Here is a 13,681-nt window from a genome sequence, read left to right on the forward strand (position 1 = left end):
TGTGCAATGTTAAGAATTGTTTCTTTAACATAATATTGAATGCGAATTGAACTAATACAAATGTTCCTTCATCAGGAATAAATTAGGTTTTTTTTAAATAATGTATGAAGGCGGATGCAAAATTATGTACTGATATAAATTCCATTATCTTACTTGGCCTTGACCAAGCTTTGTTACTTCATTGATCAAAGAATATTTGTACTAGCTGAATGTGCATTATTATCATGTTAGAATCCTCTGTTGGAGGTCTGTCTGGTCATTAAGAGAAATATGCACAAAGAGCAACTGACTCATTGCCTGAGATCTTAATTCTTCACTACCAACGAACCCAGATTGCATGCTTGAGGACTAAGCACACAGAAAAGTAGGCCGAGCCATTTGGAACTTTGGAATTTAGGAAAAACACAATCAGTTTTTCAAGGAACTGTTTTGTTATCACTCACAGCATATGCAACATTCGTTCACGCTCAATTAAACTGCAGCTATTGGAGGTTATGGTTTACAAGTAGAACTTGTTTTATTGAGAAGTTATGGTGCTTTCCTCAGTTGGAGCCCAGTGTTATAACAGTCTGTCTCTCTCTTACGTTTGCTCTCTTTCTCCTACATCCATCAGTGATGCCTCACTAGAACTCTGTGTGATGCCAAAGGATGAGGACATATTGCAGCTGGTAAGCACTCACTCATCAGTAAATACTGCAAATGCATGCAAGGTCCTTTTTTTTTCTATTTAAAGCAAGTTATCAAGTTATACACCAGAAAACGCTGTGAGGCTTCATCTAACGTGCTATCAAGATGGAGAAAAAATGTTTACAAGCTGTCCATACCTTTGCAGTTTCATCTCTAATGCACATGAGCTTGTGTGAGTCCTAAACCTTTCAATGGACTTTAATTACCAGACAGGACAGAGTGGGGTTTTATTTACCGTAGTGTACTTAAAAACAATGAGGTTAAAATCACAGGGCTGATACACGCACAAACATGGCTGATTTGAGGCTTTCCCGCTCCTGATACTGATACTCCTGATATGTTTTACATGGAAACCTGTTATTTATTGTCTCCTGTGTGGGCTACCTTCCAAAACTGAGAGCCTGAATGTGCAGTGAAGAGCAGCTAATAACAAAGGCACAGACCAAGACTTCATGCCACAGCTCCACTTCCCCCCGTTTCCCATCACACTGATGAGCTCATTGATGCAAACCACCAGCCCACACCATCAGTCAGGGTCCAAAGCCCGGCAGACGATAAAACAGCACCAGGCTACGTCAAACCAGTTTCCACATGTTTTTCACCTCTGTTTGGGAAATTCTCTCTTGGAGCAGAGAACTGAGTCAGACACCACCGTCTTACTAAATTCCATGCATAGACCATTAGCTTGGCTGCAGCTCACCAGAAAGCCACACAAACTTGCTTTTGGCATTTTGGAATGAGTCTGGGCACTCAGCAAGGCTGAAGCATTCAAACCTAGTTGGGAAACATGAGACTAAATGAAATTCAGTTTGATGTGCCAGGAATAAAAGTTTTTCAATTACCATTGTTTAGACTCCGACTATTAAATGGATGAATAGGTTGGGAACATTGCATCATGAGTCTGTGTGATTCAGTCCCTCTTACTTCCCAGAATTTCTGCTAATTCATTAGGAACATGACATGTGGGGGAATCACAATATATCATTATTATAAATTCTTTCAACACCTAATTAATCAATCAACTGTTGTATCTCCTTGATACATAACAAAACACCTCTGGCCTGTTTGAGGCACTATTCTCCAAAACATCAATACCGTGAATACATTAAGAAGCATCAGATGAGTGGAAGCACGTAGTCGTATATTTATAAAAATGTCCATAAATGTCTTTTTAAAATGTGTTTCTGTTTTGGGAGCTATGAGCCCACTCAATACCAGAGGGAGTGCAGCCGCAGTCAGCTGACTCCTCTCCGTACGCTGTTTACAGGCGTGAACAAGGGAGGAAACTAGTGCAAATCAGGCTAGTGTGTGTTTATGCTCACCCAAAAGTGAACATGTGATAGAGCAGCATCTAACAGATGAAGAAGAGCGTGATGAAGAGGACAAAAGAAGAGAGTGTAGGAGTCATTTTAACCACAGAAATGCTTGGGAAATAAGAAAAGGGAGGAGGGGGGCGAGGTACCACAGTGAGCAGGTGAGGGTGACAGAGCAAAGGGAAGAAATGCTGAGTATGTTGAGAGGAAGCGAGTGGAACATATTTGCCCATGTGTTCTGACATCACCTGTGCTGCAGGAAAAGAAAGCACTGCGGTAAGAAGAGAAAATAATGGGGTTGAACAGCAACTCAGAATATATTAAGAATGACAACGTTGCAGACGTTCATCTCTGTTTCTCCTCCTTCTTATCCTTCCATTGCAACTCTCCAGCTGTGATGTCTTCAGTGTTTCTGACAGCATGATTTATTTTTAGCCTGTGCCGTTGCCCGTCTCACCTCCGTCACCGGCTTCATTTCTTTATGCTCACCTGACTTTATTTCCTTTTTTCCTCTCTGCTTTCCGTATCTAACCTATGGACCGCAGTTTTCAAGGGATATCACTGCTCTGGTAAGGGAACTCATGTATACAAACTAATCTTTTTCATTCAAGTTTTTTTACAGATGATTCACAGCTTGTTTCTTCAGAGCTTGTAACAACACACGTATGAGTAGGAAATCCCCTTACACCCCTCACAGTCCAATGGAATATCATGTGCTGGTTTTGTTTCCTCAAAAGCAGCTAGAGGCAAACATGTGTACACTGGGGAAAAAAAAGACTTGCTTTGAAATCATCCATCAGCAGACTTCCAACTTGCTTTGTACCATCCACATGTAATTTGGTTTCTATTTAACTGCGAGGCTCAGAGGGAGGCACCAAACAGCAGACACGCTGCTGCTGTAGCAAATTGTAATCTGACACCTCAGGTAGAGTGGCATCGATTAAAGTCCAACGCTACAACTCTCTCCATTTCATTTTCTCAAGAGGACGGAAAGGATGTAAAACTATTGTGTTCAATATTAATCCTGGATTTTTTTCTGAAGCCATCTGTGTTGATAACTTTACTCGATGCTGAGCAGGGTCACAACTAGGACGTTGTAATTTATTTCATTTTTTAATAAAAAAAAAAAAAAGGAAGTACCTTAGATGCCACAGTGACGTTAGATTTGTGGAGCCATGCTGACAGAAGTACCATTAGTTGCCAACATCAGGCATCGAAGACCCCCATTCATGTTCTCCTCATGTCTCAGGGCACATTCTACGGCACCAACGGTGGGTAAGCCCTTGCCAGCTTAATGCTTACTCACGGCTTATTCTGGACTCTACAACCTTCACTATCTACTTATTTGCATTCTGGTCACTTTAGCTCTTTATTCCACATCTGTTGCTTTTCATAGCTGTTAACGTGTATCGTGGCATACTTAAGGTTTCTTTGCCTTCTCCTAGGAAACGATTAAGAAACTGTAAAAAGTAATAGTTGTGTTTAGTTTAGAGAAGCACAACTGAAGCGCTGTCGACTTTTAGCATTCAATTTTTTTTTGTGTGTGTGTTATAGACAAAATCCAGTTGTGCATTGGTGACATACAGTTCTCTGTGGAAATGTACTAGCAGTGTATTTCTTACTAATGATTTCATTATCTCACATAGAGACTTTTGACAATAAATTACCACCATTCCTTCTCTACTTTCAAAACATGAGCAATCACATTGCTGTCGTGCATCTCAGGTATTTTATGACAAATCTATTATACAATAGCTGTCACGGCAGAAGATTTAGTCTTAGGTGAGATATGGCAGTGAGTTAAACATCTATCAATAGAAGAGGTTGTCTTAAATATCAGCTGTAGTTTTTAAATAGAAAAATGAATAAATCAGGTGACAGAGCCGACCTGAATAGAACAGCCTTTGGATTTTTGGCTATGTTTTTCGGTGTCCGTTTGCGTCACTAGCAGTTTTTCAGCACTCACTGTTTTGTACATGTCCCTAAGAAAGTCTAATGTATCGCTTCCCTTGTCGGGTGTGATGTTCTCCTGGGGTTCAGTGTGATCTATTTTTGTGCTTAAACCTCTCAGTGACAAAATGTCCTATAATCTCTTGCAGGCGTATTCCCAGGATGCATACCTCAAAGGAAATGAGGCGTACAGCGGAAATGCACAGAACATCCCAGAGCCTCCTCCCATATGCTACCCTCGAATAGAAGTTAAGGCTGCGGGCATGGCGCAGTCATCAGAGCCTGCCACAGTCAGCGAGACCCCCAGAGGGCTAGCTCAGGGATCAGGACGTCGAGGGGGGACGACTGAAAACAGCTACAGAGTGGAAATCCCAGTTCCGCCATCTCCTCCAACCCAACAGAAGTCTCAGACTGTAGTTTGTGTCTGTAGTGAGAATACAAGGACAGTGGCTATGACTACTGATCCAGTTGAAAGAGGGTCTCGGGTGGCTTGGGCGGGACCTAGCCATAGGACAGAGGAGAACCGATGCGGTCCTCCAGCAGATTCCAAATCTGCTAAACCCAGACCCCTTAACTCTACCCTACCTGGCGTTGCACAGTTGCAGTACCCCTCTTCCTGCCCCATAGAAACCCCACTCTACACCCCTTCTTCAACTTCTAGACATGGTGCGATCTATCCTGATACTGTATCTTCACCTGTACGAACCCCTCACAAACTCTCACCTACAATCTCACCCAGCACCAACAACTGTTCACCATCTTCCAAAGCCCCTTCCACATCCCCACACCAGAATATTGACTGGAAAAACTACACCACTTATAAGGATTATATTGATGCCAAGAGGCTACACACATATGGTTGCCGAACCATCCAAGAGCGTTTGGACAGCTTGCGTGCGGCTGCCAATTCTAGTTCCGCTTACACCCAACAACATACAGCACCTTCTCCTAGCACCAGCCAAAGAGGGATGCTGAGCTCAAAGGTCAGACAGAGGAGCACATCCAATGACCGTGGAATGGATGGAGCTAGTCAGGGTACTGCAGTGACAACTCCGTTACGTAGCGCCTCCCAAGAGAGGCTTGGAGGTGGAGCAGAGCGGTCTATACCACCAAGGAGCTGGCCTCGGAGTGTGTCCCAGGATGCACTTCCTTCACCCTCCCCTATAGGGGTCACCAAACCAAGGGCACGGTCTTGTGACTACCTAGGCCAGCAGTTTGGAGAGCCTGGTGGGATTGTCTATGGTGATAAGGCGGGGTTGGATGACAGACTGCTGCAGAGTCGGAGAGAGGAAGCTAGATCTAACAGGCAGAGAGTAAGCCCGAGAGCGTCACCTCATCACAACAGCAGTCTAACTGGACAAGAGGAAGAAATACGAAGAAGTGGATTATCAAACTCCTCTTTAGCTGCTTCTGTTTTTACAAGAGGTACGACAGATTCTGTATTACAATCAAGGACAGATGGTCTCATAATGAGACCCTCGCGTCTGCCGGTTAAGAATGCCATCTCAGATCCTTCGCCTACCTTATGCTCCACCAATAAAGACCAAAGACCTGCCATTATTGGCAACCACCTGGGTTACCCTTCCCCTCTGCACCTGCAGCTCAGGGGCAGAGCGGACAGTCTGAAAATGGAGAGCAGGTTGGAGGCTGGGTTGGCAGCCAGGTCCTCTTCTTGCTCTGGTCCCTCCTCTAAACTTCCCATGCAGAGACAACCACACAGTAGAGTTGTTCCCACTTTATCTGGTTCCTCAACCATTAATGGCACTGTGACTCAAAAGCCAAAGGTCAGAGAAACCTCAACTTCCACTAGTTCCCTTGTACGGACTAATGGCAGTCTTACAGAAGGTGTAGAAGGACCTGATGCAACAGTTGTGGTCCTAAGAAGGGACAAAAACCCTGGACCCCCTCATATTCGCCCCCCGTCCTATGTACTAGCTGTTAATGACAACCAGGGAGGAGTGACTTATAAGTCACCACCACTGGTGAAGGCTGGCTCTGCAGATGGAGCGATGTGCTGGATGTCTAGGGACAGCTGTGGGGAGATACAGCTAAGCAGGCTGGGAGACACATGGCGGAAGTCTGGGTCCGATAACCTGGATGACTCCCTGGATTCAATCCCATTTATAGGCAAGTCTGCATTAATCTCTGTATCAACCTTCCCTTGAACCTATAGCTTGTAGCAGTAAATCAACACAGGAGCCATGTAAAATGACACAGCACTAGTTTATGTGAGTAAACGTTACATTTATGCATATAAATATGACTCTTGAACCACCGTGTAAAACTGTATCAAATCTGCATCATGCCTTTAAAGGAAATGAAGTCAATAGCATGATATATTGTGTGAATATTTTGATATGCACCGTTGGCCATGGTTTGAACCTTGATACTTTTTGTTATGAGTCCAAAAGTTGTCAGTTTTTCAGTCACATTGTTAGTCTTGTTTATCTATCATAAATCATCTTCCTGATCTATATTTAGAATGAGGAAATGCTTCAAATTGTGTAGTGTATTTCTGTATTAGGGAAAGCTGCTGCTTGTGCTAGTACTGTAGAACAATACCACTGTATTGATGCAGGACGTTTGGCAAATTTTGTTAGATGAAGAGGTTCTGTAGAAAAACTTTACTGTTAAATTAAGATACAGAGATTATCGTTTTATGGAAGTGCTGGTATCATACGAGTGCTAGAGTTTAAAATACTGGTTTAGATTGCAGTGTATAATTTTAGTAGATCTGAAATATAATGTTAGAATCCACATTTCAAGTTGTTAAGCTTTGAAATTCTGTTCAGCTGTAGCTTTGCCAGGACCTAAATGTGGTTGCGCAACTGTACTTCAGTAACTACAGTAAAACTACAGTACATGCTCCTCTCTGGAAAGGGGGAAACAAATTACAGAAAAAACAAAGCTACCGTTTGCTTAAGGAAGTGGTGCATTCAACAACAAAACAAATGGAAAAATCAAGTGTAAACCTGTCAGTCGTTGCCTCATATATCATGCTACAAGGAAATGTATTGTTAAAATGTGACCATGAAATTACTGTGGATCATCAAACACAATGATAGGGAAATTCCCTTTGCTTTTTATTTCAAGCAGTTAAAATAGTATTGGAAAACGCAGGCCAGTGTTTTGTTTTTGTTGCCCGTATGGTAAAGCAGTGCTGTTTAGGCCATGGTTAGAGCATTTATCAAGTCACAATCAAAACATCAAAAAAAAAAAAAAAAGGTTTACAAATTGGTTCCTAGTGGCTTTTGGAGATGTGTAATATGTCATTATGTGACACATTGCAGACAACCGTGACATATTCAAACCACTGGCACCTGAATAGAGCAGCACAGAAAATTACAGTCACTACACTCGAACACGGAGCTGCTCGCCGACTAATACAACCCCGCTGACTGCCTGTGTCTCGTATTGCCTCCAGTGTTGTGCAGCAGGTGAAACCTTAGAACATCTCCTTAATGGACTGTGACATAATAGAGAAATATGAGATTTCCTCCAGCAATATGCTTCAATTACATTTTATAGTATAGCTCCAAACAATAAATGGAGCTACTGCTGTACATTAGTTGTGTGCCATACATTTCGGAATGTGGGAACCGCTCACTGCACATTTGTCTGTTTATTATCAGGCATAATAACCTAGAGAGCTTGAACATGATCTTGGATCTTCAGTGTGACTTGGTACAGTTGCCAATGTAAGCATGTAAAGTTTGTCAATATCCCACCAGTTGTTTTTGTTTGTTCACTAAATTTAGATGTAACCTAGAGCCCTTTCCAAGGTTCTTTCTTAAACACCAGTGGTGTGCGCTGCCTTTTCCATAAATGTTAAGTAAAACCTTACCATTCAGTTCCTTGATTAAGTTTTATATTCAACCAGACTGTGGAAGGAAGGATGTGACAGCCAATGACTTAGCTTCCTGGAAACAAAGGGAAAGAGCTAGTCTGGTTTTGTCCGAAGGTGTTTTTTTTTTTTTTTTTTTTTTTTAAATATATATATATATATATATATATAAAAGTGCATCAATTTACATGTGATATTTTATCTCAAACAAGCTTTTTGCAGGGAGTGACTTTGCCTTCCAAAGAAATATTCTGCGTCATACTTTGAATATAGTCACTGTTGGGACTGAACCAGGATAGCTGTTTGTGTATCCACGTCTTTGTAAGCGCTTAAAATAACCATGTCCTGACTTCTGCTTAATAAACAGAAAAATCTATTCATTATTTTTGTAGATCTTGCCAGTAAAAAGAGTAAAGATCTACTCTGAAAAGCACAAATATTGCTTTAAAAGGTTTATGCATTTTTAATGGTTGAAGCTTAATATTGCTTGACATCTAAAACTGGAATCCTCTGAAGAATACGTTGTAAATAAATGGCAGCTGTAGCTGGTACGTGTCAGACATCACTGCCTGCTGCTCTCTTCCCAGAAAGAGAATTAAGGGTATACAAACAAGCCATTAAAGGAAATGGGCATATTGCCTGACTTTGCCGAAATAAGGTTTGTGGGGTCATGGGGTTTCTTTGGGGTTTGAGAAAGCATTCACGAGTAACAAGCACACCATTCGTATTAAGCTGTGCCACTGACATATAAATATTTGCATCAGGGCATCAGAGGTGGCAACTGGAGGGATTTAATCGGTTGCATCTTTTTGCTTTTGTTTTTTGCTTTTTAAAGTTGGTGTGTGATGAATGCTACTTGAAAGTACTGCAAGCTTCAAGTGACGTCCATATTAAATCAGGAAACACTTTCGACAGTATTTACCCTGCACTTATTGTAAAAACCAGTGTTCAAGAGTATTATGTTGCTTCTGTAGTGCTCTGTTTGACCTCACCTACTTCCTGCATCACCACAGTCACAGATATGATTCATACGTGTCTCTTAATTTGTTTTTAGGGCTTGCCATTCCACTGATTGCGTATCAGGTGTAATAATAAAGTGCAGCCTGCGATGATGTAATATTAGCTGACTGGCTCACGTATGTGTTTTTAAAAGGGAAGGTCTGTACCAGCTTTTCAGCATCACCTATCTACTGGATGCTGTGTCTGCATCACTGTGCTGTAGCCCTGTATGCGCTTATCACATTATTTTATAGCTGCCTGCTGAAAGGTTTATTCAAGTTGAGACAGCAAACACAAATTCAACATTGTTGCATAATAGGATCTTTCCTGTAATAGTCTGCAGCTGACTTTGTCACTGATATTTTGTGGCCCCCAGCTACTGTTGTTATGCTTGTTAGGCCTTCTGTTCTTCACCGTGCACTTTACGGTGATACTCTTTCTGGCTGAGGTTGTTGGAACATACACCCTAAGTGTAGTAGTTGATCTAATCTGCTAATTGATGACGTGTCCTGATTTTTACGAAAGTTGCTTTTTGAATTCTTTAATTGCAGAGCAATGTCTGGACTTTTTTAAGTGGTCACAAACTTATGAAGCTCTAACCCAACAATGTTCAATGTTTTCTGTCCTCAGATGAACCATCTAGTCCCAGTATTGACGTAGACATCACACACATTCCTGCCTCGGCTTTGATATCCGGAGCACCTGTCATTACCACCATCCCACCCAGCCCCACTTCTCCATCACCGCTTATTCGACGGCAGATGTCACATGACCAAGGTTTCCCCCCTCTCTCTCTCTCTGCTCCATTTTAGGTGCATGGCATTTGGTGAATTTGACTTTTTTAGTTTTAAATAATTGTTTGACGCTCTCTTATTAGATTCTCTCCGCCTCACAATTATTGATTCGGACTCTGTTACAAAATCTGAGCGGTCAAAGTCCTGTGACGAAGGCCTGGACAACTACCGTGTAGAAAACAGAGGGTAAGTTGTGCCCAAAACAATGTCATTACACACGACAATTGAGGAAACCAAACACATCACTTGAGGTCACGTACATGCCTGTAGTTCATCACACAATGGTGAATTGCTGTAACCTAATATACTGTGGATCTACCCAGTCTTATTACAAAGAACTGCATTAACCCATGTGGGAAAAACAGATTCTGGTGACTTATAGCGAGTCGTGCTGCTCTCAACTCCATCTTATGTGTATATTTATCATTTCTGGTGCCAGAAAGAGTTCATGAAAGTGGATAAACAGGACAACATTGTGCAAATACTTACTGTAAGCAGTGTAGCTGTAAGTTAATTCTAAAACAAAAGCCAACTTGTATTCAACACAACTTACACTACGCTGGCTTCTTTCCCTCTCACAACTTTTTTCGTCTTTTAATCAGGAGGTCCTTGATACCTGGCCTGAGAAGTTTTAAGAAGGTGAGTCTGACTCTGTCCACCTGCTCTGAGCCAGCAGTGCTCAAATGCCACGACTGGTTTATCTGCATTTCATGCCTGGAGGTTTATCAGCTTGTTAGTTCACACCCTGAAGATAAAAGCTTCATTGAGGAAGTTTGAATATGTTATGGAAAGTAGGGACCAGTATGGAAAAGACATCAGGCTTTTTGATGTATAATGGATTAGTCTGTCTATTTAGCGTTTCTTTGTACTTAAATAAAGTTTTAAACACTATATGAATAAAAATATAATTATGGTCTTATACCAATAATCACTGTACCATCTAAAGATTTTGGCAGCTTATCTGGGTTTTATGGGTTGAATCTAACAAACTTCATTACTTCTAGTATGTTCAAATTCCTCAGTCTGCTGAGTGTTTTCTAAGTCTTATTTTGTTTCCTGATTCGTCCCAGTCTGTGGAAAGATCCTCAGAGGACTCAGAGTCCAGGAGGGACTCTTCATCAGACGTCTTCTGTGATGCCACCAAGGAGGGTTTGCTGCATTTTAAGCATCTAAACACAGATAAGGGCAAGGTGTGCACTGTCTCTACATTGTATTTCTGTCTTAAAGTCCCACACAAGCAAAACAGTAGAAACCAGCAGCTAAGATCCATGTGTTACGTGTCCTAGAACTTACTTTATAAACATTAGCCAAGAAGAGTTGGCTGTTATTTCATTACACTGCTTTCACATATATTGTCTGTATTGTTACAGCGTGTTGGAGGTGGCATGCGGCCGTGGAAACAGATTTATGCCGTGTTGAGAGGAAACTACCTCTGCCTATACAAAGACAAAAAGGAAGGGCAGGCTCATGCCAACTGCCAGGCCGTAGACGAGCCCCTGTCAATCAGCATCAGAGCCTGTCTTATTGACATCTCCTACAGCGACACGAAGCGTAAGAATGTACTGCGGTTGACCACCTCGGACTGCGAGTACCTGTTTCAAGCCGAGGACCGAGAGGACATGCTGGAGTGGATCAGAGTCATACAGGAGAACAGCAGCCTGGATGAAGAAGTAAGGATCCTGCATTTATCTCGTATGTCTTTAGATGTTTTAAGGCACCTCGTTTCTGTCACAAGACACATCGATTGCACCTTAAACTAACATCAGGTCCCAATAATACTACTACTGAGTTTGTCGACGGAGTTTGGGATAATATGCCGATTTTGGAAAGCAGAGCTTGAACACATACAATGTGAGTTTTCACTTTGGTAGAGTTTTGGTTTAAAAAAGCCTGGTCCAGTAGTTTGTGGCACGAGTTGATATGTTGCCATGGTGCATGGATGAAGGAAAACAATAAATACTCTTTAAAAGGGTTGTTCTAGAGATAAAGTTGTCATGTAAACTGGATTGGATTGGATTTATTAACAAGTGGCCCTGTATAACATACCTGTTGAATTAATTGTGCAAACAATTAGAAATGTCGTCTGACAAAGTATATACACAACAATCTACAATGAACTGTTTCTCAAATAGAGAATGTATTTGGCCGACTGCTGTCTACAGTGGGAATTTCCCGATTTTTTTCCAGAACGCAGCCTTCACCAGCCATGACCTCATCAGCAGGAAGATCAAGGAGTACAACACCTTGATGAGGTAAAAGCAAAGGAATGGAAAGCTCCACACATTGCTGGATAATGAGAGTTTTCACTCCTTCCCTTTTTGCACAGTTTATTGTGTTGTAGAGTTCTTTTAAAGACGTTTTTAGAAATGTATGCTCATTTTTTAACCTCCAAAACTGAAGTGTTATCCTCATCACCGTCAGCCCTTTTAAATGAGTCTCACCTCGTGCTTATGTCTGTGCCATTCCCAGTCCAACGGGCAGCAAGATGGAGCCGTCGCCCAAACCCTCACGCCAGTCACTGAGACAGACACTGCTCGGAAGTAAAGGAGACACCAAAGCAAGTCCACACTCCCCCAAACCCGAGCAAGAGAGAAAAAACACGCACAAAGGTAAAGAAAGACAGTTATCGTAGAAAATGTCTTACGTTAACAATAACGTTTACCAGCAATTAGATACGTTCGCGGTTGATCAAACATATAATTTCCCTTTTACTCAGATACTTACTGTATGTGTCCTCACTGTAATGTATGTGGCACCTTGCATGCAGATGACACCAGCCCTCCCAAGGACAAAGGGACGTGGAGGAAGGGCATTCCGGGGCTGATGAGGAAACCTTTCGAGAAGAAGCCGTCTCCCGGAGTCACGTTTGGAGTGAGATTGGACGACTGTCCTCCCGCACAAGCCAACAAGGTCTGTACTGATTCAATCTGCCAGAAAACACAAATGGTTAAAATAGCTGTAGAAAGGCAGAAAGTACTAACAGTTCTTAAAGACACTATACATTTCTGAGACTACAGTGTCTCTGTTAGAGACAACTAAACCTTTTCTTTATTCATGTGTCCTGTAGTTTGTGCCCCTGATTGTGGAGGTTTGTTGTAACTTGGTGGAGGAGAGGGGCTTGGAGTACACGGGCATCTACAGAGTCCCTGGAAACAACGCAGCCATCTCTAACATGCAGGAGGAGCTCAACAACAAGGGCATGAATGACATCGATATCCAGGATGATGTGAGTGTTTATTGATCCACTGCTGCTTTAATTAAACTCTCTTTGAAGTCTCACTTTAACTGGAGCAATTCTTGTTGTGTCTGGGACAAAAATGACCGGAGGCAGGACTCAATGATTTTTAAAGCTGCAGTTTGATGCAAATATGTGCAGAGTTTCCTACGTACTAAAATATCTTTTTGTCAAATTAATAGTTACTGAAAAACTGACAAAAGCTGAATAAACATGCATTCATACATCACCACATTTGGTGTTGTCTTCTGAGCTTAGAACCATCATGCTTGTTTAATAAATGTATTTGTTTGTTTTTTTTGTACCACCAATACATGTTTTGCAGAAATGGAAGGACCTGAATGTGATCAGCAGTTTGCTGAAGTCCTTCTTCCGCAAACTTCCAGAGCCATTATTCACCAATGGTAAGTAAGTTTAATCAGAGGGTTTGTTCGCCATCTAGTGGCTGAAAATAAGGATACAAACCAGTAAAAATCTGAGTCTGATTGACCTTTTTAGGCTTCATGATACACCTAATAATAAAATGTTAATTTCCGTTTGCAGATCGGTACACAGACTTCATAGAGGCCAACAGAACAGAGGACCCAGTGGAGAGACTCAAAGTGCTCAAGAGGCTGGTAAGATGCTTTTACTAGTATTTTCATCCCGTTTTTGGGTTTTATTTTAGTTACTTAATTCTAAGTGTTTCATCCCGATTTCCTCACAGCTTCATGAGTTGCCTGATCATCATTATGAAACTCTCAAGTTCCTCTCAGCCCATCTCAAAACTGTAGCCGAAAACTCAGAGAAGAACAAGGTTTGTACCTTTTTTTTAAAAAATTTGCATAGATTTATTTTAAATGTATTTAGGGATTTTACA

At 41.6% G+C, this 13,681-nt stretch overlaps 1 protein-coding gene across 5 annotated transcripts in view; it reads left to right on the forward strand.

Annotated features, from left to right (window-relative positions):
- Positions 1–13,681, forward strand: part of LOC137104564 (rho GTPase-activating protein 21-like) — a 74,160-nt gene that overhangs the window by 53,413 nt on the left and 7,066 nt on the right. For 3 of the 5 annotated variants that reach the window (XM_067485942.1, XM_067485941.1, XM_067485939.1), the window contains 15 exons: positions 614–668; positions 2,546–2,569; positions 4,100–6,077; positions 9,424–9,570; positions 9,671–9,773; positions 10,190–10,226; positions 10,658–10,777; positions 10,958–11,257; positions 11,775–11,839; positions 12,057–12,196; positions 12,355–12,497; positions 12,655–12,813; positions 13,148–13,226; positions 13,366–13,439; positions 13,529–13,618. In XM_067485942.1, the coding sequence (XP_067342043.1) occupies positions 614–668; positions 2,546–2,569; positions 4,100–6,077; positions 9,424–9,570; positions 9,671–9,773; positions 10,190–10,226; positions 10,658–10,777; positions 10,958–11,257; positions 11,775–11,839; positions 12,057–12,196; positions 12,355–12,497; positions 12,655–12,813; positions 13,148–13,226; positions 13,366–13,439; positions 13,529–13,618 (3,514 nt within the window). Of the gene's footprint in view, positions 1–613; positions 669–2,545; positions 2,570–2,664; positions 3,272–4,099; positions 6,078–9,423; positions 9,571–9,670; positions 9,774–10,189; positions 10,227–10,657; positions 10,778–10,957; positions 11,258–11,774; positions 11,840–12,056; positions 12,197–12,354; positions 12,498–12,654; positions 12,814–13,147; positions 13,227–13,365; positions 13,440–13,528; positions 13,619–13,681 lie in introns of those variants that run through there. The other 2 variants (XM_067485940.1, XM_067485943.1) reach the window with 2 other exon arrangements.

Source organism: Channa argus, chromosome 19 (assembly GCF_033026475.1).
Source record: "Channa argus isolate prfri chromosome 19, Channa argus male v1.0, whole genome shotgun sequence".
Taxonomy (NCBI): Eukaryota; Metazoa; Chordata; class Actinopteri; order Anabantiformes; family Channidae; genus Channa; species Channa argus.